The sequence below is a fragment of the Tasmannia lanceolata genome, unplaced genomic scaffold (genome assembly GCF_043159265.1).
Source record: "Tasmannia lanceolata isolate RefF3 unplaced genomic scaffold, GAP_Taslan_0.1 ptg000002l, whole genome shotgun sequence".
In the NCBI taxonomy this organism is placed as follows: Eukaryota; Viridiplantae; Streptophyta; class Magnoliopsida; order Canellales; family Winteraceae; genus Tasmannia; species Tasmannia lanceolata.
In genome coordinates, this window is record NW_027518679.1 from 41239916 (window position 1) to 41264548 (window position 24633).

The 24633-nt window shown below is 38.6% G+C and overlaps 2 protein-coding genes across 3 annotated transcripts; one reads left to right on the forward strand and one right to left on the reverse strand.

The window, feature by feature from the left end:
- The first annotated feature begins 336 nt into the window (after positions 1-336).
- On the forward strand, positions 337-6612 carry LOC143891792 (uncharacterized). Its single transcript, XM_077396311.1, has 11 exons — positions 337-480; positions 607-675; positions 762-978; positions 1066-1171; positions 1790-1876; positions 2076-2171; positions 2259-2340; positions 2435-2494; positions 2584-2636; positions 2730-2896; positions 6488-6612. The coding sequence occupies exons 1-11, from the start codon at positions 337-339 to the stop codon at positions 6610-6612; spliced, it is 1206 nt and encodes a 401-aa protein (XP_077252426.1).
- Positions 6613-14569: 7957 nt separating this feature from the next.
- On the reverse strand, positions 14570-24238 carry LOC143872896 (uncharacterized). Of its 2 annotated transcripts, XM_077376774.1 has the most exons (5): positions 24084-24238; positions 23772-23899; positions 18086-18824; positions 15915-16195; positions 14570-15349 (listed from the first exon to the last, which is right to left on the reverse strand). In XM_077376774.1, the coding sequence occupies exons 3-5, from the start codon at positions 18764-18766 to the stop codon at positions 15076-15078; spliced, it is 1236 nt and encodes a 411-aa protein (XP_077232889.1). In that variant the 5' UTR covers positions 18767-18824; positions 23772-23899; positions 24084-24238; the 3' UTR covers positions 14570-15075. The 2 variants fall into 2 exon arrangements, with proteins under 2 accessions (XP_077232889.1, XP_077232888.1); XM_077376773.1 differs by lacking the exons at positions 23772-23899; positions 24084-24238 and adding an exon at positions 21936-22652.
- Positions 24239-24633: the final 395 nt, after the last annotated feature.

A 24633-nucleotide genomic window follows, 5' to 3' on the forward strand; every position in this document is an offset into this window, starting at 1 on the left:
ATTAATGATTATGTCATCCCTTCTAAATAAACTAGTCTTCTGTTTTAGTGTTCTTTAATGATCAAAATCAACTTCAAGTATGGATCTTACCTTGGTTTGTGATCTCCGATTACAAAACATGATCTTCTCTTTCTTTCCCACAAAACTCTTCTCTTGGGGCTGAACAAGACATCTTTAGGGTTGTTGTAGTTCCCAGAAACACACAAAAGATGTATTTATGCTTTCTTAAAGAAGCCCTAATCAAATATACTCTAAGACAAAAACGCTCATCTCTTAAAGAGGGAGACGAAATTGCAAGTAGGGTAATTTTGGGGTCTTTACACGAGTACTAACTCGATGGGTGTTTCAGGAATTGCAACCACACGTCAATGTTGTCCTACAGAAAATGAAGAACTAAATATGTCTAAGAAAGTGACTCTGAGCAGCTTTCCTTCAAATGTCAAGAGGTTGTTAGCCACTGGCTTGCTCGAAGGACTTCGTGTATTTTATTTTTCCTGGGCAGAGGGGGTAAAGTGGTTTCTTCTTAGTTCTTTCTTATTAGATCTTTATCTCCCATATTTAACTTGACCCATAGTAACTTGTCTTGTTTTTTATGATACCTATCAGAAATGCATTTCTGGAATTATAAAAGACTCTGGATATTTGTGTGGCTGTCCTTCATGCAATTACTCTGAAGTAAGTCAGTTCTTGTTTTCTCTGGTCTAACCAATTATCTTAATACTGAGTGTCTTTAACTTACTAAGTAATCAAGTGGTCTACAGGTGGTCAATGCTTATGAGTTTGAACGGCACGCCGATTGCTATTCTGAAAATCCATATGATAATATTTTCTTGGAGAATGGCAAGACACTCTGCAATGTAATTCAAGAGCTAAAGAGAGTGTCCTACGTCAGTAGTCCACTCAACATGCTGGATGAAGTGATTAAAACTGCGATTGCTCCACCAGCAATGGTGAATTCTGACAAGGTTTTGGAAGGTGGTATATTTATTCCCTTCAAATTTCAATATTTAGTTTCTCTCCTACATATTTATTATGACAAATATGTCTTCTATGTCTTTATTTCAGAAATATTTCCAGAAAAAAGCTTTGAAGGTCAACAAATCTGGGGAACTGAAGAGAGAATCGAACAATCACATATGCAGCTTAATGATATGCCCCACTTAATTGTTGGGTAGGCCAATTGTTTGATTACCTTGTTGTGATTGTATATGCTTTCTTGGAAGTTCAAATCCTTGCTTGCATTACAGATTTCTTTCACATATTAATCACATTCATGTAGACTGACATATGGATTTGGGTATGAAGCGTTCATTATATTGGTAAAATTATTTACTCGTTATGGAATTTGACTAGAGTTGCAAGAATAGATGAACCCTCCCCTTAAGCTAGAGCATGCACATCCTATGTGATGCCTGTTTAATCGTATCATAGTTATTAGATAGATTTGTGTGGAAGTGAGAGTTTAGGTGGCTATGGCAATCACGAGTATTAAAAAAAGCTATTTTAGGGTCTGAACAGCTATCATAAGATTCTCAAGCACATGGATAGAAAATTCCTGCTACTTAGAAATGTATTATAGAAAACATGCTATATAATTACCCAGCATGCCCATGTAATGCTATAGATTTAAGTTTGCATGATATTTTTCTTCAATAATTTCTTTTAGGCTTATCACAGTATAGTGCTAAAAAAAGTCTTTTAGGCTTGTCCATGTGATGCTTTAAATGCTAAACCTTCTGTACAACTCTTCTTTATCTGTGGCTAAGTGTTATTGCATCTGAATTTTCAGCTCCCCTGATCAAGCTATTGAAGACATACCTGGCCCCACTTCAAGTTCCCCGATACAATATACAACGATGGAACGGGTGGCAAACAAGTATGCATTAATTTCTATCTTCCACTGTTACTGTACTGTACCTATTATTATTTGGTTTTAAAATATAACCAAATAATTGTTCTACTCCCCATTTCTGAATCTGACCTTGTAACGGTAATATCATGCTTGATGGACTGATCTGTGGTCCTGCATGCATTCCTCCATCCTGATAAGTTATGTTGTATTTACATTATTTTAGGTCACTAAGGTCAGATATGTTTAGGGAGCCAAAAGCCATTGCCCCTAAGCCAATAGTGAAACAAAAGAATAATACTCAAGCTCAGGGCAAGAAAAGGTACGGAAACTACTGATTGTTTCAATGGGGTTCCCCCCATATGGTTGATATCAGATTCTACAACAGTTTCTTACATGCTTTTTTCAGGGGTCATGATTTGCACCGGTTGATTTTCATGCCAAATGGTCTACCAGATAGGACCCGGGTAGCGTATTACTCTAAGAGAAAGGTTGTTGAACTGATATGTCATGTTTCCAAGTAGATAATTTTCTAAAATGGATCTACTGTATGAAATATTTTTGTTGTGCCTTTTTTCTCTGCAGAAAATGCTCCAGGGTTATAAGCAAGGAAATGGTATAGTCCGTAATTGCTGTAGCAAAATGGTAAGATCATCAACCTGTTACGTTATGAATCCCATTAGGGTGAGATGTCCTACATTCAGCACTTAGAGCACCCAATTTTTTGTGAACAGATGAGCCCCTCACTGTTCGAAACTCACGCTGGATATGCTGCTAATCGCCAACCGTGAGTTTTCTATGAAATATTTTTGAGATCCATCACACTTTGAATGTGCTTCTTCTCAAATTGAAAATTTCTGTTTTTTTTTCTTTTTTTCAGTTATCGTCACATCCGTACTTCTAATGACATGTCGCTTCATAGTATATCAATTTCCTTGTCAAATGGTCAAGATCTTGCCACTGTTGATGGTGATGATATTTGTAGTATGTGTAGAGATGGAGGGGAACTGATCCTTTGTGATAGATGCAATCAGGCCTTTCATATAGGTACTATTTTTCCTTGAAATGAGTGTTTCTTCCATTTATTAGAGTATGCTATGCTTTCACCTCATATATTCCCAAGTTTGGGATCACATACACTTGGAAAATATCCATTTGCTGGTGGTTTCTCTTTTCAATTGTTCTCTAACTTGGTTATATATCTTTCTCCTGACTCAGTGCGTGTGCGTGTGTGTGAGTGTTCAATGGATCTAAGCTAAAGATAAGTAGTTAAGCATCCAGGATATAAGTAGTTAAGCATCTAGGATCGACATTTAGCCTTGAAACCCATTCTATGCATCACAAAATCCAACAACCCCACTTCACTCTAGTGTAGACCTCTCCTATGTCAATTTACTGACAACCTCTTTGAAATAGCTCCTGATAAAATGGTCCACTAGTTCATTAGCCACCATGGCGCCATCAAGTATTTGCCTTCCATGAATTAAAGCACTCTGATTCTGCGAGATTATGAAGCCTAACAACTTTAATCTCTCTGCTAGCACGCAACCTCCTTCAACAACCCATCCAATTCAATGCTACAAATCCCTCTCATCTTCTTGTTTGGACCCGGGTAGAACTCTCCCTTAAAAGCTAGCCGTTAAGGGGAGGGTGCCCAAATCCTTATTATTCCTTATAAAGCCCATCCACATCTCTCACTTTACCGATGTGGGATCTTTGTTTCATGTGGAAACTCCAACAATCTCCTCTCCATGTAGAAGCAATGTGGACAATTTCGCCCATCCATGTAGGTGCAACGTGGGAATTACGAGATCTTCCCCGACGGATTTTTCCATCCTCAAAGGCTTACCGGGGTTACCGAGATCTTCCCCGAGGGATATTTCCAACCTTGGAGGCTAAACCAGGGTTACCACATGCCCGGCTCTGGTACCACTTGTTGGGAACCGGGTAGAACTCGCCCTCGAAAGCTAGCCAAAAAAAGCTAGCCGTTAAGGGGAGGGTTCCCATTCCTTTTTTAAGCCCATCCACATCCTTTACTTCTTCCGATATGGGATCTTTGCTTTCACGTGGAACCCCGAACAATCTCCCCCTCCACGTGGAAGCACCATGGACAATCTCACCCCTCCACGCGGCAGGAATGTGGGAATTACGAGATCTTCCCTATGGGACATTCCCACCCTCGGAGGCAAACCGGGGTTACCACGCCCTGAGCTCTCATACCATTTGTAGGGAATTTAACCAAGTAGAACTCACCCCTAAAAGCTAGCCTTTAGAGAGAGGGTGCCCATTCCCTTATAACCCATCCCCATCCAAGTCACTTATCCGATGTGGGACTATTTGCTTTTGCGTGGAACCCCAACAATCTCCCCCTCCACACGGAACCATCTCGCCCCTCCACGTGGAGGCAACGTGGGAACCACGAGATACTACACCGGGGTTTCTGAGATCTTCCCCAAGGGACATTCCTGCCCTCAGAGGCAAACCGGGGTTACCACGCCCTGAACTCTGATACCACTTGTTAGGACCCGGGTAGAACTCTCCCTTAAAAGCTAGCTGTTAAGGGGAGGGTGCGCAAATCCTTATAAATCCTTATAAAGCCCATCCACATCTCTCACTTTACCAATGTGGGATCTTTGCTTTCACATGGAAACCCCAACACTTCTATTATCCCTGTGCATTTCCAAAGGTCAATCATTAATATAAGCTCTCTTCATCTATTTCTCATAACTACAAAAGAAAAAAAGTAACAATGAGACTATTTCAAAAGAACAACGTACACTTTCTCCCATAAGAACGATCAATCTTCTCTTTTCTCCAAAGGGATTGAAAATATCTGCAAGATTGAAACTAGGATATGATAATAAACAATCTCCTTGAAACTAGGTCATTGGTCTGTCTGTAAAATGCGTGGGCATGCCACCTCTTGGATGAAATGCCCAAGTGAAATGTGGTATCTTAGAATAGTAATGATATCTAGATTTCTCTCATCACTTTTGAAACAATCATTTTTAAATGGCAAAAAGTCCAAAATTGTGTAGCTCTTCAAGTTTGTTACTTTGGAACGATTGTTGGACTCGATGAGGATTTGATAATTTTAGAATTTTTAAGATGTATTTTTTTATGATTAGTGTATTAGGATTTGATAATTTTAGAATTTTAGGGGTTTTGTGCAACTGTAAAATACATACCAACTTAAAGGAAAATTTTTATAGGACCGCTGTGAGGCCAGCCATGCTGTACGGCTCAAAATGTTGGCCCACCAAGAAGCAGCATGTGCATAAGATGAGTGTAGCGGAGATGCGAATGATGTGCGGCCACACAAGGTTAAATCGAATTAAAAATGAAGACATCCATAAAAAGGTGGAGGTGGCACCGATTGAGGAGAAGATGAGAGAGCACCCGATTAAGATGGTTTGAGCATATCCAACATAAGTCTTTGGATGCTCCAGTGACAAGAAGTGACTCGTGCCAAGTTGATAGGGTAAAAAGAGGTAGGGGCAGACCGAAAATAACTTGGATAGAAACAATAAGGAAAGACTTGAGGGCTAGGAACATAACAGAGAATTCTCTAAATGATTCATTAACCGAGCCCAACTAGTTTGGGACAAAGGCTTAGTTGAGTTAAGTTGAGTTGTAGTGGGATCATCCAATAATGGTGGAGCTAGAATCAATGGGTTGGGGTGGTCTAGTATATCAACCAATATAGTTTTCATAAAATGCTACATTTATAATGTGACAAATCGGTTTACCTAAAAAAATAAAAATGAGGGTTCTTCGTCCTAGCATGTCAAATTGTAAAACTCAATAACTTTGCAATTTAATAGTGGTGCGATGTCAATTATTTGTAGTACTTTTCTGGAAGATTGTACTGTAAATCTTTCTCTTGTAAGCTGCAACATGGGCCTTTAACCCTTTTTCCCTATTAAATGCTAATCGTAGTCTCCTACATCATCTTGAACTTTTAATCTCCTTCGTCATTTAGAGCTCTTACCTTTTAGACTTTGTGTTTTCACTAGATTGTACTCATGGTTTAAAATTTCGGTTTAAGTAACCGTTTCGTACCCCACCAAAAACCAAAATTTTGGACCGAAATTTGGTAATTTGGTTCAAAATTCCAGACCAAAATTTTGAAATTTCGGCCAAGATTTTGTAACACTTTTTTTTTAATAAAAATGGCGAAAAATGAAATTTCGGAAAATTTCGGTTTCAGTCCCCGATTTCGGTCGAAATTTAAAACCATGATTGTACTCGAGCATTTTATAGGTGCAATTTAATTGAAAGAGTAATTTCATTTTTACTGGTAAGTGATATTAATGAGCCAATTTTTGCTCACATTTCTAGCAGGGATTGAGATTTGTTTTATTTCCATTGATACAAATACATCATTTTACAATGATTGACTAAATTCTTGGATATCTTCACACCCCTTTACTTTCTTTCCTTTAGCTTTATATACTAGTTTACTGGTGTATAACATGAAATTTCCGTCTTATGTTTTGGCAATAATTATTGGTTCTTCAGTGAATGTTGAAGTTCATGTTAGATAACTGTCTGATTAAACACCTCTTATGCTTATGTTCTTATGATTTCTTTCTTTTTATAATCGATCATCTCATCTTAGTCTGTTTGGATTTGCAGAGTGTTTGGAATTGCAGTGTGTCCCTGAGGGAGATTGGTATTGCCCCGATTGCATAGATAAAATTGGGCCTGGTAGTCAAGCAGCTTTCCGCGAAACCTCGATAACTGCTGTGAAGACCAATTAAAATACAATTGAGGCGTGTTTTTACAGCATCAACAATGGAAATAGGTGGTTGTGTTGTTAAAAGCTGAGCAACTCGGTAGTTTCAACAAAGTTTCTTGGCAACTTGGTAGTTTTTTTATTTTTATTTTTTCATGGCAAGTTGTGGGATTTGGCAGACCCCACTAGATGAATTAAATTAGAAAACGATTGGAGTTACATTCTTAAATAATCCCTCCCCTATTTTGATCTATAATATTTAACAATACTTGTACTCCTGTGTAAATCTGCCCCAGCAGGATCGTTCAGTGCACCAAGTGTGGCGTGTGTATGCGTGTGCGTGGGGTGGCGTGGGGAGAGGGAGAGGGAGAGGCAGGAGCGGAGCAAGGAATTTACACTTGCATGCATTGGTCATTATTGTGTGGGCCATTGGCCACTAAAATACTTAAGCATGCATGTACAATCATGCACCTTTTAAGGGATTTTGCAAGTCAATGGGGGGCCATGGCCTGCTGGTGGTATATGTGCCTCCGCCCCTGGGCAGGGGAGGCCTCCTTCGATGCAAGAAATCGAAAACTCAATTTGAGGGGGTCAGCAACCTAAAACGTTTTTGTCATCTGGAATTGGATTTCAAGCGATTGAGAAGAAGAGAGGAATGACACTTCTTCCTTGGGCTTCTTTGCCTTTACACAGGTGGAAATGACTTTTTCAATACAGACATGCAGAATGGGAATGACACGTCGACACGGGCAGAATGTGAATGACTCGTGATTAGTCGATGCAGATCGCAAATGACTCTTAGGGTCAACAGACCGTTCGATTCAAGCTAAACAAAAAAAAAATGCCTCAAATGAAATACCAGTGCCAGGGATAGTCACTTATATAGGAAAGTTTCGCCTTTCCCGTTGCCCTCCCCAAGCCTTATAAGGAGGCCATTGTTATCACTCACAATAACGGATAAGATTTGCCAATAACTCAGTTTTGGTATTTCATAGCTTGCTATAGGAATTAAATCAAACAAAATTTGGCTAATGAATTAGAAAGTGAATGGTAAGATTTGAGTGAACAAGATCCTATGCTAGATTCGAGTGATCCTAACCGTCGTCAATTACAAAACTTTATTTGATGACCCTAGCTTCTTCATCCATCAAGCCACTTTTAGGCCATGTTAGTTTTGAATTTAGAGAATTAATTTTGAGACCAATAATCAGTGTTTGACTCAAAATTAATTCTCAAAATCCAAAACGAACACAGCTTTAGGGCCTATAAAAATTGAATGGTTGATTATTATTATTTTTTTCTTTTTTTTGGGGGGGGGGGGGGAGTGATAAATCGACCCCATATATCTTTAATGGACCCCTATGTGTCTCTCTCTCCTGTTTCTCTCTCTAACCCAGAGGAGGGAGAAAGACACATAGGGGTCGATTTAAGATATTTGGGGGTCGATTTATCATTGCCCTTTTTTTGTGATTGGATATCTTATAGGCATAGGAACCAGTAGGCCCCCTTACGATATTCTAGAAACTCAACTGTGTATAGATTGCACAAACATATTTTCATTGGGTCCTTGGAATCTAGGGTCACCATATTGATCCCGAAAAGTCAGATAGTGATGCGAAGTGAGCCCCACATGATTTCACCACCACCTAAAAACTAAATCATGTGTGACCCACCTCCCATCACCATAAAATATTCAATCTCATCAGGATGAGATTCACCCATAACTATGGGTGTTGCACAATCTATCACAATTATGTATCCTGAATAATTCCATGAGAAAAGTACGGAATGCGGGCCGATGTTTAGTGAAAATACGGATTGCGGGCACCTTTTAAAACAAGAACAAAAAACGGGCTAAACTTCAAAATCGGGTGGTCAAAAGATCCTGATACCCTTCTGACATTGACAGAGTCCTCCTTTTTCATTACCGCCTCTTAAATTGGCCCTATTCACGAGGCTTCTTTTGGTTCATTTAAATGTGTATTTGAACCGAGAGAACCTTGGGTTCGTTTCTATCTTGGCTGTCGGAAATAACTAGAGACGGGTGGATCTTGACACGTGTTGGAAAACTTTTTGGAACCCCGACGTTATTGTACTTTTTGGAACACTGACGTTATCTTTTCTTACTTATCTTTTGGCTTAGAACGGTAGACGTTATCTTTTCTCACTCATCTTTTCACCACGTGTCAGGCATCCATCCGTCTCTAGGTATTTCCGACGGCCAAGATAGAAATAGTGAGTACGCCGGCGGAAAATAATGGGTATGCAGGTGGAAATAATGGTTACAGAGAGGGAAATAATGGTTACAGAGAGGGAAATAATGGTTACGGAGAGGGCAATAATGGGTATGCCGGCGGAAATAATGGGTACACCGATGAAAATAATGGTTACAGATAAGGGAGTAATGGGTACGCCTGCGGAAATAATGGGTACGCCGATGGAAATAATGGTTACAGAGAGGGGAATATGAATAGTACGCCGATGGAAATAATGGTTATAGAGAGGGGAATAATTGGTACGCCGACGGAAATAATGGATACGCCCATGGAAATAATGGTTACAGAGAGGGGATAGGAATAATGGGTACGCCAGCGGAAATAATGGGTACGCCGATGGAAATAATGGTTACAGAGAAGGGAATAATGGTTACAGAGAGGGGTATTATTAGAAGACGTCACCGTTTCATATTGATGTCCACGTGTCATGGATTCGACCGTCTATTCATATTGGCGACGACCAAGATTTAAAGGAACCCAAGGACTCTTGGTTCATAGAAAGATTTCAATCCAAACCAAACCAACTATGTATAGAGCCGCTAGCATTCCAAAATATTTTTCAACACGAGTCAGGCATCCATACGTATCTAGGTATTTCCGACGGTCAAGATAGAAACGAACCTAAGGTTCTGTGACTTCTGTCGGCTCAAATATGAGACGAACCAAAAGAACCTCATGAAACACGCCAGTAATGAAAAAAGAGGCTGAATGACGTTTCTGTTGATGTCAGAAGGGTATCAGGGTCTTTTTCCAACCCGATTTTGAAGATTAGCATGTTTTTTTTCTTGTTTTAAAAGGTGCCCGCAATCCATATTTTTACTAAACATCGGCCCCCATTCCGTACTTTTCTCTGATTCCATTCCAGGACGGCAGGAGACTAGTGATTTATTGTTTGTTTTACAAGAATATATGATAAGATCTATCTTGATTCTCAAGAAAACATATTATCAATAAAAAAAAATGGATATGTTACCAGCACAACCATATTTTGATAAATGCACAAACGCAGCTATCTTTTCTTCTTTTGTGGGCTCATGAGACCATTTTGGGAAATGTATAACCTTTTGACAGCTGCTTAAATACTAAAAGACAAGATGGTTTGTGAAAATATCAAAATATGGTTGTACTGATATCATTTTGCTAAAAAACAAAGGTTAAATGTAATCACAACCAAAATATGGAATTGCACTTATTATTTCAACATAAAGTAACTTTCACGGCTAAAATAATGTAACATAGAACTTAGCCCAAACAACCTATCTTACAAAAGCACTTCAGGAAAATGTCTTATCCATAAAAACAAAACAACCCTTATACAATCGACATGAAACCAACCATGTAAGACACTCAGAAATCTAATTAAGCTCATAACCAAACACATTCAAGAAAATTAATAAAACATAAAAAACATCATTAATTGAAGACCATAGTTACAGGTTTTTTATCACTATCTTCTGTAGGGATTTGATCGGGAGAAGCGGACGGTGGATGATAGGGGACATTTAGATCTAACGGCTGTCGGCTCACCTTCGGAGCGAGGTGATTATTTTCACCATTGTTGCTCGGCAGAGCTTCGAGATCCAATAGATTTCTGGTAATGAGAACATGCTGTGTGATGGTTTCCTTTGGTGGTGGTTAGGCCTCAGAGACATCCTCAAACGGTTAAGAAGAGCAGAGTGTGTGTGTGTGTGTGTGTGTGTGAGAGAGAGAGAGAGAGAGAGAGAGAGAGAGAGAGAGAGAGAGAGAGAGAAGGTTGGAGGTTGAAGAAAGGGAGGGTGAGTATCAAGCATTTATATAATAGTGCAGCTGGGGAGGAGTGGAGATTATCAGTATCTAGTGATTTTTTTAATGAAATGATTTATTTGCCCCATTTTTACTTCGGATAGCCCTCTCTAGTGTATTTATGATTACTCTTTTAGACTAGAGGGGGGTCGTCCCAAGTGAAAAAAAAGGGACGAATATAGCATTTCTCTTTTCTATAGATAATTAGAGATTATCTAGCGAGGCAGTTAAGACATGAGTGCAGGTATTGGCCTTTACCATATGCACTTTTAAGTGTGCAATGTCTAAAATGAAAAGACAATATCCGTTGAACGGTTCTTTTATACACATCCATGATGGCGATACGCAATGAACTAAATATGGTTCAATGCATACTGGGACCCACATATTTGGGCAGAACAGCAGAACTCATTTTTCCATTTTTTTTTATAGTTTTCTGCTATTTTTCTTTTATACCAACATCAATTCATCCATTGAGACTGATATTTATACAAAAATAGAATGAACAGAAGAAAAATACTTCAAATCTTCTCAGGAGGGAAGTAAAGTAGTTAGTAAGCTGTGAGCAAAAATTCACAATGCATGGCTTTGGGGCCTTCTCAGATAGGATAGATGTGTATGGGTGTGGGTGTGGGGCCCACACTATGTTGCATGGTCCGGATTTGCATGTCGGGATCCAACACGGATTCGAGGTGCCGGATTCGACAAACCCCCAAAAGTAGGATTCAAGGATTCGGTAATTTTTAAATAAAATTAAATTTTAAATATATATCTATTTACTATAATAAGCTGGGAGGGAAAGCCCAAGCTTTTTTGAATTTTGTGAAAAATCGGTGGAATTAACGCCTCACTTTTGTTTACTTTTTCTAACAAAGGCACCCATTCAACCTACGTATTTTCAATCCTACCCCCTCCTTTATGCTTTTTAACAAAAGCACCCATTAAAGCCACATAATTTCAATCCTACCCCCCTCCTTTGTTAAAAAGCATTAGAAAGACTTTTTTGACTTTTGTGAAAAATCGGTGGAAGTAACACCTCACTTTTATTTACTTTTCTAACAAAGGCACTCATTCAACCCACATATTTTCAATCATACCCCCTCCTTTATGCTTTTTTAACAAAGGCACCCATTAAAGCCACATAATTTCAATCCTACCCCCTCCTTTGTTAAAAAGCATTAGAAAATATAAAAAGTATATATTTTTAGAAAAAGTATATGATACTTTTTTATTTATTTTTAGCTACTTTTTTACTTTTTTTTCTAAAGATTTTTGAAATAACATTTTTTTTGGTATCATATACTTTTTTTGGTCGTGTCGTGCATATTTTTGTTTTTTTTACACAAAATTTAATTAGAAAAATTTGTATCATATACTTTTTTTTTCGCCGTATCGTGCATCTTTTTTTTTTTACACAAAAAGTAATTAAAAACTCTTCCTTCTACTTCTTTTTTGCTTATTGTTTCTACATATTTTTGACTAATTTTTTTTTGTACCATAGTCCTTTTTTGGCCGTGGCGTGCATCGCACGTCAGGTATTACATAGAACTGTAATTGTCATATTTATATACATCTTCATTGTAGTTTTTTCCCGTAATTGTCATAGCAAGGTACCATTTTTGGGTACTTTTTTCCGTAATTGTTCTACTGTATAGCACTTTTTCCGTAATTTTCCTCCAAAACTTAGTACCTTATGATTATTATTGCTAACTTCTTTCGGTACTTATTATTGCTAGCCACCTTTCCAGAAATAGTATTTCCGTGCAGTTTTCACCACGTCTAATCAGACAAATCTCTCAACACATACAATTGCAAAGGATGGGCGAGAAGTAGCCTTTGGAGAAGATGTATGGATCTCCATATTCAGGAGGAGAAACAACACTAAAAGAACAAGTGATTTACATCTTCCTTGTCAGTATCGCACAGCAGGCATTTGGTTTCACGCGATTGCCCTAAGAAAATAAGCTTGTCCTTGGTAGCAAGCTTAGTCTGGATCGTATGTCACCCTACAAAGCTGTGCTTAGGGATGTGCTCCCTAAACCAGATGGATTGGAACCAAGGAAGTTTGATGCTTTTGGCCCGGAGGAGATTCCATGCACTCTTGAGAGAGAAGGAACCATCAGTCGTTGGTAGGGGTGCAACTCGGGCGGGTCGGGTTCAGGTTGATGCCAACCCTAACCAGACCCGAGCAACCATTTGGTCAACCCGACCCGACCCGACCCCACCCGAGATTTTTAGCTTAAAAAAATCTTAAAAATATTTAAAAAGTCGGGTTCACTCGTGTCAGGTTGCCCAAACCCTCAACCCGAACGGAACTCAACCCAACCCAACTTTTTCCCTGGTTGAACCCGTCGGGTTCGGGTTGAGCCCACCCAAGTTGCACCCCTAGTTCGTTGGTTTCCAAATGGGAAGGTTTCCGGCATCCGGGATAGTTTAAGCCCGGAAGGCGTTGGATGATACTCTCATTCCACTGGCCATTTCTATAGCAGTGATTGGTGTACTCTCATTCCACTGGCCATTATTATAGTAGTGATTGGTATTGGCAGCCGTCCTCGTGTCCCTGGAAATTTTCCCATTCATTCCGGATGCGGATGTAGGATACGGCCATTGGGGTGTCATAGCTGAGTCCAAAAATCAATTCCTTTCCCTTCATCAATGGTTCATCAATGGTATAGCAAATGCTGCTTTTGGCTTCGTACAGAATGGAGAGAGCGATTCTGGCCCCAGGAAGGATTGCTCGGCATTCTAATAGTCCAGAAACTTTTCCTCTTGATATAGCCCAGAAATCTCAGTAGTGTGTGTGTGTGAGTGTGTTTGCGCGGGGGTGTCCCTCTGGTCTCAGTGGTTTCAAGTGTGGTGTTATGTGACATTTGGTTGCAAAAAGGAGTTAAAAGTTAAAACTCTAAGACTGGTTGCCTCTACCTCCTTGTCTATTGAGGTGCTACCTTCTGCTCTGAAAAAACATTTTAAGAAGATAGTAATAGAGTTGTGGACCAAGCACACATGGGGCTCACCAGAATCACCGCTACTCCACTAGGAGACTATTACCTGCAACTCTACCTGCCTATTACCCACTACTTAATTAGGACATAGTCACATAGATGTGCATCCAAACAAGCCCTAATAAAGAAAGACACTTGCTAGGAGGAAACACTGTAATCAGGGACTTTAGTTAGTTTTTGCTCATTAGTATAAAACGTATTAGGCGGTTAGGCCTTCCATCTTAGCCTGAAGTATTGTGATGCAGGTGAAAGTGAAACTACCAGAATGTGAGGCAGGAAACAAGTCCTTATCGTCCACTACTAATTAGGCATTAAATCTTGTTCGTTTAGCTTGATTTTATGTAGGTCTTACTAAGTATATTATAACTCATGCCTAAGTGGACCCCATTAGTTTTGGCCACCAAAGCCAAAACTAATAGATTATTAATTAAAAATGCCGCCTTAAGTTTATTTCAACTATGTCTATAAATACGTAGAAAAGGAGCATGATATCTGCACTACCATATTTTGATAATGGCACTACTTTCTTTTAAAATAAACTGAGTAGTGTCATTATCAAAATAGGGTGTGCGGATATCAGTCCACAACTGAAATTATACAAAACTTGATTATTTATAGGCCTTAATAAGTTGCCAGGCAAGAAGGAAACTTGATTATTTATAGGCCATAAAAAGTTGCCAGGCAAGAAGGAAATGTGCTTGAAGCACATTTTTCGAATATCAGTCCAAAACTGATTATTGGAATCAAAACTTTGAGAACTGATTGTCAGTCCAAAACTGATTTTTTTTTTTTTTTTTCGAATATCAGTCCAAAACTGATTATTGGAATCAAAATTATCCAAAACAAACTGGACCTAAACGTAATTTTGAGTCCAATAATCAGTTTTGACCTAAAAATCAGTTCTCAAAATCCCAAACAAACAGGGCCCAAACATAAATTTGATTTGGAAATGTTTTTCTTACAATCCGAGCAGGGCCTAAGTGGAAAAATATGAGCTGTGTCCCCGTCACCTGCAAGTATTACAAGACTGGTAACTAGCCATCACTTTTCCAAGTCCACAGGAAGGGCTCTCTCAGTAACCGACTTCTTTCACCCTTCAGAAGAAATTTTACAAGAGTCAGTCCCCACCGAAGCCTACTAACAAAGCTGAGCCACATTCCTATTTTCTTTTCTCCACATGAAAAAACCAAAGAAGCAGCTGAATGAGCACAAATATAAACACATAGCACTCTTGTTTCTACGCTAACAATTCAAACGAGTAAATATCACCCCCCCTCAAATCAATTAAATGCTCACATATAGAAACAGAAAGCAAATCCCCATAGGCAAAATTGCATGTTATTGTTAGATTTATCCACACACACACACACACACACACAGAGAAAGAGAGAGGGAGAGAGAGAGGATTAGAATTAAAAGAGGTGTCATTCACAAGGCCTCAGTAAAAGAGAGGTGAACTTTGGCCAGAGAAGCCCTGAGGAAGCTGGTTCCGCAATTGGAGTCCTGGTTGCTAACAATTTCTACTCCCGATTCACCCATGCGGAAGCTGCTTCCGCACTTGGAGTCCTGGGTGCTAACACCTTTTGTGCCGCTAACAATTTCAATGCTCGATTCACCATTGAGAAAGCCCTGGCTTCTGAGAATTGGTAAACTCGATTCAACAAAATCATCTAATGGTAGCCTGTCAGCATTTGCATGCAACCTTCAAATAACAAAGAAATAGCATCATCAACTAATACTATGTTTGGTTTAGAAATAAACAATTTAGTCAAAAGGGAGGAGACAAGCAAATAGTCTCCTAGCAAATTTCTGTATTCTACAAGTAGAATGCTGGAATACTGGTTTCTAAAACGCCCAACCCTCTGGCGTACATGCGACATACAGGGTAGTCTTATTGGGTTTTAGTTTGTGTTTGGCAACCACATGCAGCATTTTGCTGACGTGGTAATTAAAACCCATACAAACAACCAAGCATAAGTGTGCCTCTTTGGATGCCACTAAAATTAGTTCTTATTTACAAATAAGATTTTTTTTAAACTAGTCTTATTTGCAGACGGGATGTGTTACGGTCTCTTTGGAAGCCATTAACTGTATCTAAGATTCTTCTAAACCATTATTTGCAAATAATTATATTTGACTTCAAAACCATTTGCGTGTAAGATTATATATGCAAATAATTTTTAGATGAGGCCCCAAAAGTAGAAAGATACATTAACTATTCATTGTGATAAATATAGCTAAGAATTGAGTGGGAGAGAAATAAAAACCTTAAACGCAGAGGAAAAGCACTGCTGCTACTCTTCCAGCTCATGTGATGCTTTTTCTCATTATTGCTTCCCCGAGTGGATTTGCCCTTGCTATGCTTGTGCTTGTGGTCCTTCCTCTTGGTCCTGGAGCGTTGGTTGTGACTCCTCACCATGTTTGATAGAGAGACAGGAGGCGGGTCATACACATCGGGCGCCCATGTAACATTCAGTTTCATCTTCCAGGGCGTTCCTTGTTGTTCACGGCCACCTTTCATAGCGGAAACAAGTTTTAAGGGAGGAGTCTGGTACAAGTAAAAAAAGAAACATGTCAAAAAATGCACCATGGAACCATTTGAGGCAATCAAGGTAATAAATATAAAATAGTGAAGAAGTGGGGGCAAAGATTGCCCAGCATGCATGGGGGTCAACAAATTATAAATTAAAAGTAATTTGTAATTTTTTTTTTTCTATCATTCTGATTTGTAGAGCTACTCATTGAATTTTCTGAATTCCTTATTCTAATGTTTCAAAATGTGCAATACACAAATTATGAAGCAAGTGTACATGAGAACGCTAAAACTAGTCCTCATATATAACTCTGATACTGAAACATTGCTCAGTATCGTACAGATACACAATTTCTTATATAATTCGGATGTTATCCATATGGAAAATTTCAAAGACTTGCAGTAACAAACACTTAAATGCTTTTATAAATAGTCAGGAGAGAATCTAAGGACCTCTTTGGATACCACTAAAACTTATTTGCATGTAGTCTTAAATGCATTCTTATTTGCAAATAATATTGTATTTTGCAAATAACAGTCAGTGTCCGATTTATAAATAATGTTGTCTTAAAATAATCTTACATGCAAATATGGGCCAATTTTGGTGGTAACCGAAAAGACCCTAAAGTTTGACATATAATTTGTAATCAACACCGAGACTTCCACAAGCTGAGAAGTCCATCTATTCCACACACCAAAAAAAAAATCCAACAAATAACCCTTTAATCTATGCTACAAAAGGCTCCAAAACTTGAACAATATGAAGAAAAGTCTAAGGGCATCCCAAAATGTCACAAAAAATACTCTAAAATCTCCAAAATGTATATAAATGCTTATAAGCATGGGGACCATCAAAACTAGCAAATACCTAACAACAAAATCAGGAACACTTGAGCATAAGAACGCTAGTTATAACATGGACAAACACAGAGGGCTTAAACTTTTAAGCATTAATTATTATACAATATAAGGATTTTTTTTTTTTAAGGGCCGGATACAATGAGGTTGAGTTTGTAGCTCAATTAAATGAGACTCTGTGCCTCAACCTTGAGGTTGGAGGTTCATCCCAGGTATCTATCAAAGAATGTATGATAAAACATAAAATACAATATGATCCAAAAGCATAACAGAAGAAATGAGAGGAGCTAAATAGTACCATCCCCATGTTGAAAATACCTCGCGAACAATCTAGCCCCATGAATAGAGTATATACCTATACCCTGTTAGGGTTTTCAATCTCGAGCGCAAGTTAAGCAGAAGCAAATTTATCTGACATTCAAAGAACATTCCCCACAAGTAGACATGGTATTCCACGACCTACGCTATTATACTTGCATTAACCAATGTATCAAGCTAATTACTTAAGCGGTTTCAGCTTGGCATCATGGTACCTTGTAATGTGCAATTCAGTCATACTGGATCAGCTTGTGGTTTAAAGGCTTAGCAAAGATCAGATATCAATAATGCCATTTCAAACACAAGCAACGACATCTAACTCCATCATTCGAAAACTGTTTTTTATGATGGCTTAAAGATCATATGAAAACTGACATTTGCACATGGTAGTTTTGAGTTCCTTTTATTTCGAAATTTGAACTTCAGTGGCTATCACAATTCCACACAAGTTGTCAACAGGAAATCAGATAACTTCAAGAAAACAGAAATAGTGCCAATATCAAAAAAAGGGGCTGCAATTATCTGCTTTTTATCAGGTAAATGTACAAAAACAAAAATATGCATATGCCAAGATCGTCGGCATTGAAAATTTCAGATCACAAGATTAATGACAAACCAATGAAAAAAGGAAAGAGAGATCAATTCAGAAGAATAGAAAATGAAGTCGTGCAAGTACACCCAAAGCAACTTCAGTACTTTTATCTGGAGACATGGATTTGAGAGACTTACATGCAGAGACATGGAGCGAGCACCGGCACAACTCTCAGATTTCTTGACACTACGATCCATAGACATAGGCGGTGACAGCATCTCTTCTGAAGAACGAAATGTTGCAGACTTGCTAAAGCTTTTCTGAGGATTTTCTACTGAGATTTTACTCTGCTCGACTTTCAACTCTGGGGACATCATGCCCTCTAAATGACCTATTTCATCCGTATCAGAAGTTGGAACATGGTTAAGTACACCTCCCTGAAGATCATCTTGAATTTGTAGTGCTTCATCAAGGGATCTTCCAAGTTCTACTGAGGATTTACTCTGCTCGATTTTCAACTCTGGGGACATCATGCCCTCTAAATGACCTATTTCATCAGTATCCGAAGTTGGAACATGGTTAAGTACACCTACCTGAAGATCATCTTCAATGTGTAGTGCTTCATCAAGGGATCTTCCAAGTTCTACTGAGGATTTACTCTGCTCGACTTTCAACTCTGGGAACATCATGCCCTCTAAATGACCAATTTCATCCATATCCAAAGTTGGAACATGGTTAAGTACATCTCCCTGAAGATCATCTTGAATGTGTAGTGTTTCATAAAGGGATCTTCCAAGTTCTACCACCAAACTGTCTGTCACAGTAACAACTGTACTGTCTACATCATCCTGAGACAGTACCGTACCAGTCCTTCCCATGCTGAAAGTACCTTGCTCAATCTTTACGTGCAATTGCTCAGGTTCCTGTGAGGATTATCTGCATATGAATTGAAGTAAATATCTTCAGAAACTGAGTTGACACAAGGTATGGAAGTATCCATTAATAATACCCAAGTGCTATGGACACAAGAACTGCCAATGTTCAATACTAGAAAACCATCCCCATCTGATAAGCTCTTAAAGTGACCAAAGAAAATAGAATATAAAACGGAATCACAGAACTAAAACCCACTCCTATTAAGATATCGCACCACATCTATGACTTTCCGCTGTCAAAAATTAAAAATATAAGCAGATCCTACTAAAGGATAAAGGAGAAAATGGATCACATCCAATTCAATGACCCAAACTACGTATGGTTGAAAGAGTACATTAACTTCCTGCTTCTAACAGAGCTCCATCAGCTGCTGCAATTATTTAAGCAAGACAATAACAGGCAAGCCAAATATCAAATCACAAAAACATGGTTTTCCTACCAAAGTAAATACATAAACACGCATGCTGGAAACGTTAACAAGGAAACTAGAATATCGAAGCCTCCACAGCCGTTTCAAATAAGAATTATGCCAATATATGTTTACACATTCTTTTAAAATACACCACATTACAGAAGTTCACAAGCTGAACGGGTACAATTGCTTAGTAAGATCTATGACACAAATGTCGTTCTCGGGAATTTCTCGGCAAGGGAAAATCTCCGGATATATTAATTTTTATTATTTTTTCGGGTTTACATCGGGAAATAAAAGGTAAAACTAAAATTATTTAAAATTTATAAAAATATAAAATTTAAGAAAAAAAATATAAAATAAAAATATCGTAAAAATATCGAGATAATATTGCGATATTATCGGGAAATTTTATGATACAAACGAAAATATCGCTATATTTTTAAAATCTCGGGATGAGTACGGGATTTTGTCGTTTTATCAAAATCTCGCGATAAAAATGCTATATTTTGAAAATATCGGAGATATTTGTGACATGGAGTAAGATGGGCATGCAAATATGGTAATTTTGGCAAACGATCAGAAAGGGATAAAAAACAGGTCTTACCAATAAATAATCATCACCCAGCTAAAAGACTTGGATAAGTCAACGTGTATATATTTAAATTTCATCTACGCACATAATTTGCATGCATTGGAGTTGGAGTGTGTACCCGCCAAACAAGGAAACATGCATATAAGCAAGTATGCATGAGTTAGTATGCACTGTGCATGATGGCTTTATGCAAAGCTAACACATAGACAATAAGTTGGTGTACGTGCACATAATCATATACATGTAGAGTATGTGCAAGCATGCTATGCATGCACAAAGGAGCATGTATGTTAGATTCATTTGTGGATACAAGATATACGTGCATATATGGATTATGCATGTAGGCAAGCATCAACAGGCATATGAATCTGCTTTGTGTACTGCAAGCACAGTTGGACACATGTATTTTTGTGTACCCAGATGATCTTATGAACAAGCATGTGCAAACTCGTTTGCATTTAAACGGGTGCCTGAAAGGTTCAACATGAAGGATGCTAAACCAGTTACTACACCTCGTGCCAGCCATTTCAAGTTGAGTAAAAACTCAAGTTCTACTATTAAGGAAGGAAATGAAGAGAAGGAAAAGATTCCTTACTCCTCTCCTGTAGGGAGTCTTGTGCATGCGATTGGTTTGCACACGTCCTTATATCACTCATGCAATGGGTGTAGTGGGAAGGAGCAAAATGGATAATGAGGTACTTGAGGGGAACTTCCAAGTTGTGCTTGAGTTTGGTTGTTCAAAACCAATCCTAAAAGGTTTTGCAGATGCTGAGATGCTGATATAACAGGTGGTCTTCATCGTAGAAAGTCAACTTCGAGATATTTGGTTACTTTTTCAGGAGCCATTTCTTGACGGTCAAAACTCTAAAAGTGTGTTGCCTTATCTACGGCATAATGCATCGTTGCTACTGAGGAAGGAAAAGAGATGCGCTATGGATGAAAAGATTTCCCCTAAAACTGGATTTGAAGTAGGAAGAGTATGTGGTTTACTATGATAGTCATTTACTATGACAGTCAGAGTGCCATAGACTTGAGTAAAAATGCTACGTACCACTCTAGCACCAAGCATATTGATGTTAGGTACCACTGGATCCGTGGTGTGATCGAGACGCAATTGATGCAATTGAAGAAGATCCATACGGAAAGGAACCCGCCTGATATGATGACTAAGGTTGTTCCCAGATAAAAGCTTGAGCTATGCATAGACATAGCTGGTATGGACTCCAAGTGAGGGGTCAAGGTTGGTGTTCCCTCATCATGAGCCTGGAGGGATATATTGTTGTGGGGTCCAGCCACTGAGCCCCACACCCATACACATCTATCCTCAGGGGTGGGGCCAAGAATTTACAGGGGAGGGGGGGCTAATTTACACTTACCTGCACTGGTCATTAGGGGGGCCATGGCCACTAAACTAGCTAAGCATGCATGTACAACCATGCACCATAAAAGAGGGATCTATCGTTCCAAAAGAAGTAACCCTTGAATCTTCCTAATTTCTTGTATTTCTTATTTCCTAGAGTTGTGGGGGAAAACTCAAGAGAGACATTGGATTACCCAATTTAATTAGTGGAGATTTGTCGGATTCGCCAGTGGTTTTCCCCTCTTCATTGGAGGGTTTTTCTCATAAATCTTTTGTGTTCTCTTTTGTGAATACTCTCTCTATGGTTTGATTCTTTAATCCACATATATATTTGCTTCAAAAATTTAGTAATTTTTCTTCGACAAAAAAACCCCTACAGTCATGCCATGATGGTGACATACAAAAGACTCCCATACATGTCAGCGTCATAGGGAAATGATATCCCCCTCCCCCCCGAAACGTTTCTGTGAGAATGGTTCAGTGCTTGAGGATATAAAGACTAATACAGATGTCAGTATCCCGATGCAGATCGCAAATGTTAGGAGACAGGACATAATCAACACCATATAAGAATCATGAGCAGAAGATAAAAAAAGGTAAAAACATCATACAATAGTCTAATGAAAACAACCAAGACAGTGTAATATGGTACAAATTCAGGAAAAAACAATAGAACAAAAAATAAAGAAAGAGACAGAGAGACAGTGATAAAATAATCAAAGAAAATCAGCAAAGAAACATTACCAGGTGCTGTAATAACAAAAACTCCCGGGATAAGAAAAAAGATAATCCACAAGAGCTCAGCAAAAGACGAAAATCCAACCAACCGCGATCTAAGAGTCCAGTTATAGTCTTCAATTTATCAATCTCGAATTTCTTGATTTTGTTCAGATCCAGAAGAATGAAAAAGATAAACAAAAATCTGATCTCTCGTATATAGAATTAGAATAAGAAAAAAGAAACCCTAAACAAGAAAGAAATCGTCTTTAAGCTAAACGTCAACTCAAATTACCACGCCAATTCCATTTTTTTATCGGCTTAAGACGATGGGAAGAAGAAGCGCCATCAAAAGATGAGGCCAAAGGTATCATAATCGCATGCCTGTAATGGAATTCTCCGAGCACCAAAGGCATGTTCGATGCTCTCAGAAACCCTAGCCGAGAGCAAATAACAGCAGAAGATGCTCTCAGAAACCCTAACCGAGAATAAATAACAGCAGAAACCCTAATCAAAAGCTTCAGTACAGAGAATCAACCGAAAAAGTAACGAAACCCTAATTACTCAGGGAAGCGCTTCAAGATCATTTGAAAAATCGAGAATCTGCCTTGAATTAGCCCATCAGATTGTGGATTACACAGATCTGGGAAGAATTGAAATCGCAAAATCGCAAGATCTTGTGATCTGATGCAAAAAATATCGCAAATTTTAGATGGAACGAGATTCGAGAATAGGGTTTTAAGAATGGGGGAGAGGGTCATTATATAGAGGAAAGGTAGATCTCGGTCGAACTCTCGGACTGACTGAGAGTAAGCGGTGGTAGGGCTTATCCAAACTGACACGTGTCGGTGGAATGTACGCGTAAGAGTACTTTACGGGATTCTTTTCCGTGCAGGGGTCCACGCTGTGAATTAATTATTGAAAATTGCTTAACGGGATTTGCTAGGGACCATCTCAGAAGGAATTTCGTGGAGCGGCTGTTGCATGAGAAAGAAGCCACATAGGGTCACTTTTCAATAAACGTTGTCTTATTGCTTAATCATCTAAGGTGGCTAGTCTCTCACGCAACAGCTGGTACTCAAAAAGCAATCTGCGATCGTCCCTAGCAAATCCATATCTTTTGGCAATGTATCTTTTGGCGCGAGTCAATTTCTACGTGCTACTTGGGGCACAAGCGACTACAAAATATTGGATTTGCAGTCAAAGGATGATCCAAACCATTCAATTTGTTGGCCCACAATGTAGATAGGCTTTAAGCTGTAAATCATCTCTATAGGATGATCCTAGCCCTCTGATCTATGAACCTCTATAGATCGCCTTCATAGATCGGAGTGTTAGAATCATCCTATGAGATGATTTACTGGGTAGATTCTGTTTACGTTGCGGCCTAACAGTGAATGGTGTGGATCATCTTATGAAGTGGGGCCCATTGTACTTGCTGATAAATATTGGACTTCACAAGCACACAACATATAAAATGTTGTGTGCCTAACCCCTCTTTCTATTGCTTCTGCCAAATTTTTTTTTTTTTTTTTTTTTTTTTTTGAGATGCGCAGAATGAGAAAAGAACGAAAATTGTGGAGAATGCCGTTCTTAAAACTATGGCCTTCTTGTTCCTGTGTAATTAATTCCTCATGAAATGTCACTTGTGGGTTTTTTTTTTCAAGAGCCCCATGAAAACACATAGCAAGAGCCCCATGGAACTGAGCATTCGGTTATAACCAAACCGTAATGTCCAACATTAACCGAACCTAAATATTTCGGTTATTCAAAATTCATAACCGAAATTGAAAAAAAAAAAATCGGTAGATCGGTTAGTTCGGTTACAACCGAATTGAAAAAAAAAATACATATAATTATTACCTTTGCCCGGTCGGAGAGATGGAGGTCGCCGGAGTTGGAGTCGGAGTCTTGGGCTCGGCTGTCAAACTCTTTGGCCGGTCGGAGAGAAGCATCCCTATGTTCCAAAAGTCCAAAACCTTTGGCTTCAACTGCAAACAAGGGGAAAAAAACCCTAACTCAAAGAGAAAATCAAGCTTCACTGCTTGTGTACAAAAACCCCTAAAAAGAGGAATGATAGATGTAATTATGTAAAGTAAAACCCTAAAAAGAGGAATAATAGATGTAATTACGAGGGGAGGGAAATAAATAATCTTGGAAATTGAAAATACTTACCGGAATCCGGAGTCGGAGATGGAGAGACCGGAGACGGAGAAGGGCCAACGGTTGGGGCTAGGGTTCAGTGTTTGCAAGAAAGAAGAAAGTGGAGAAAAAAATCTTGCGAATAGTTTCAAACTTAACTTTTATGACTAGTGCTTGCAAGAAAGAAGAAAGTAGAGAATAAAAAAAAAATATGAATAGTGTCAAACTTAACTTTTATGACTAGTGCAGTAGTGCTGGCAAGAAAGAAGACATTGGAGGATAAAAAAATCGTGGGAATTAGACTTAACTTTTATGACTTTCGTCTCTAAGTCTTTAAAACTTTAAGAGTTTAAGTTACAGATATACCCCCGAAACACTATTAAATTTCTAAAACGTCGGTTATTCGGTGCAACCGAATTATTGTTACTTACAAATCGAAACAGATACCCGAACTACTATGCATTATAAAACCGAAACTGAGCCGATTGAAAAAATAACAGAACCGAAACCAAATCAATAATTCGGTTCGGTCGGTTAATTCGGTTAAAACCGAGTAATTCACAGTCCTACATGGAGACACGAA

Excerpts from the sequence above, each read along its gene's own strand:
- LOC143891792 (XM_077396311.1), top strand. The coding sequence starts at position 337 with ATGGGTGTTTCAGGAATTGCAACCACACGTCAATGTTGTCCTACAGAA. Across the intron at positions 676-761 it reads CTTCATGCAATTACTCTGAA|GTGGTCAATGCTTATGAGTT; the intron begins GTAAGTCAGTTC and ends AGTGGTCTACAG. Across the intron at positions 2,495-2,583 it reads GTAATTGCTGTAGCAAAATG|ATGAGCCCCTCACTGTTCGA; the intron begins GTAAGATCATCA and ends TTTTGTGAACAG.
- LOC143872896 (XM_077376774.1), bottom strand. The coding sequence starts at position 18,766 with ATGGGAAGGACTGGTACGGTACTGTCTCAGGATGATGTAGACAGTACA. Across the intron at positions 16,196-18,085 it reads CTCGCTCCATGTCTCTGCAT|ACTCCTCCCTTAAAACTTGT; the intron begins GTAAGTCTCTCA and ends TACTTGTACCAG. Across the intron at positions 15,350-15,914 it reads GCTTTTCCTCTGCGTTTAAG|GTTGCATGCAAATGCTGACA; the intron begins GTTTTTATTTCT and ends TGTTATTTGAAG.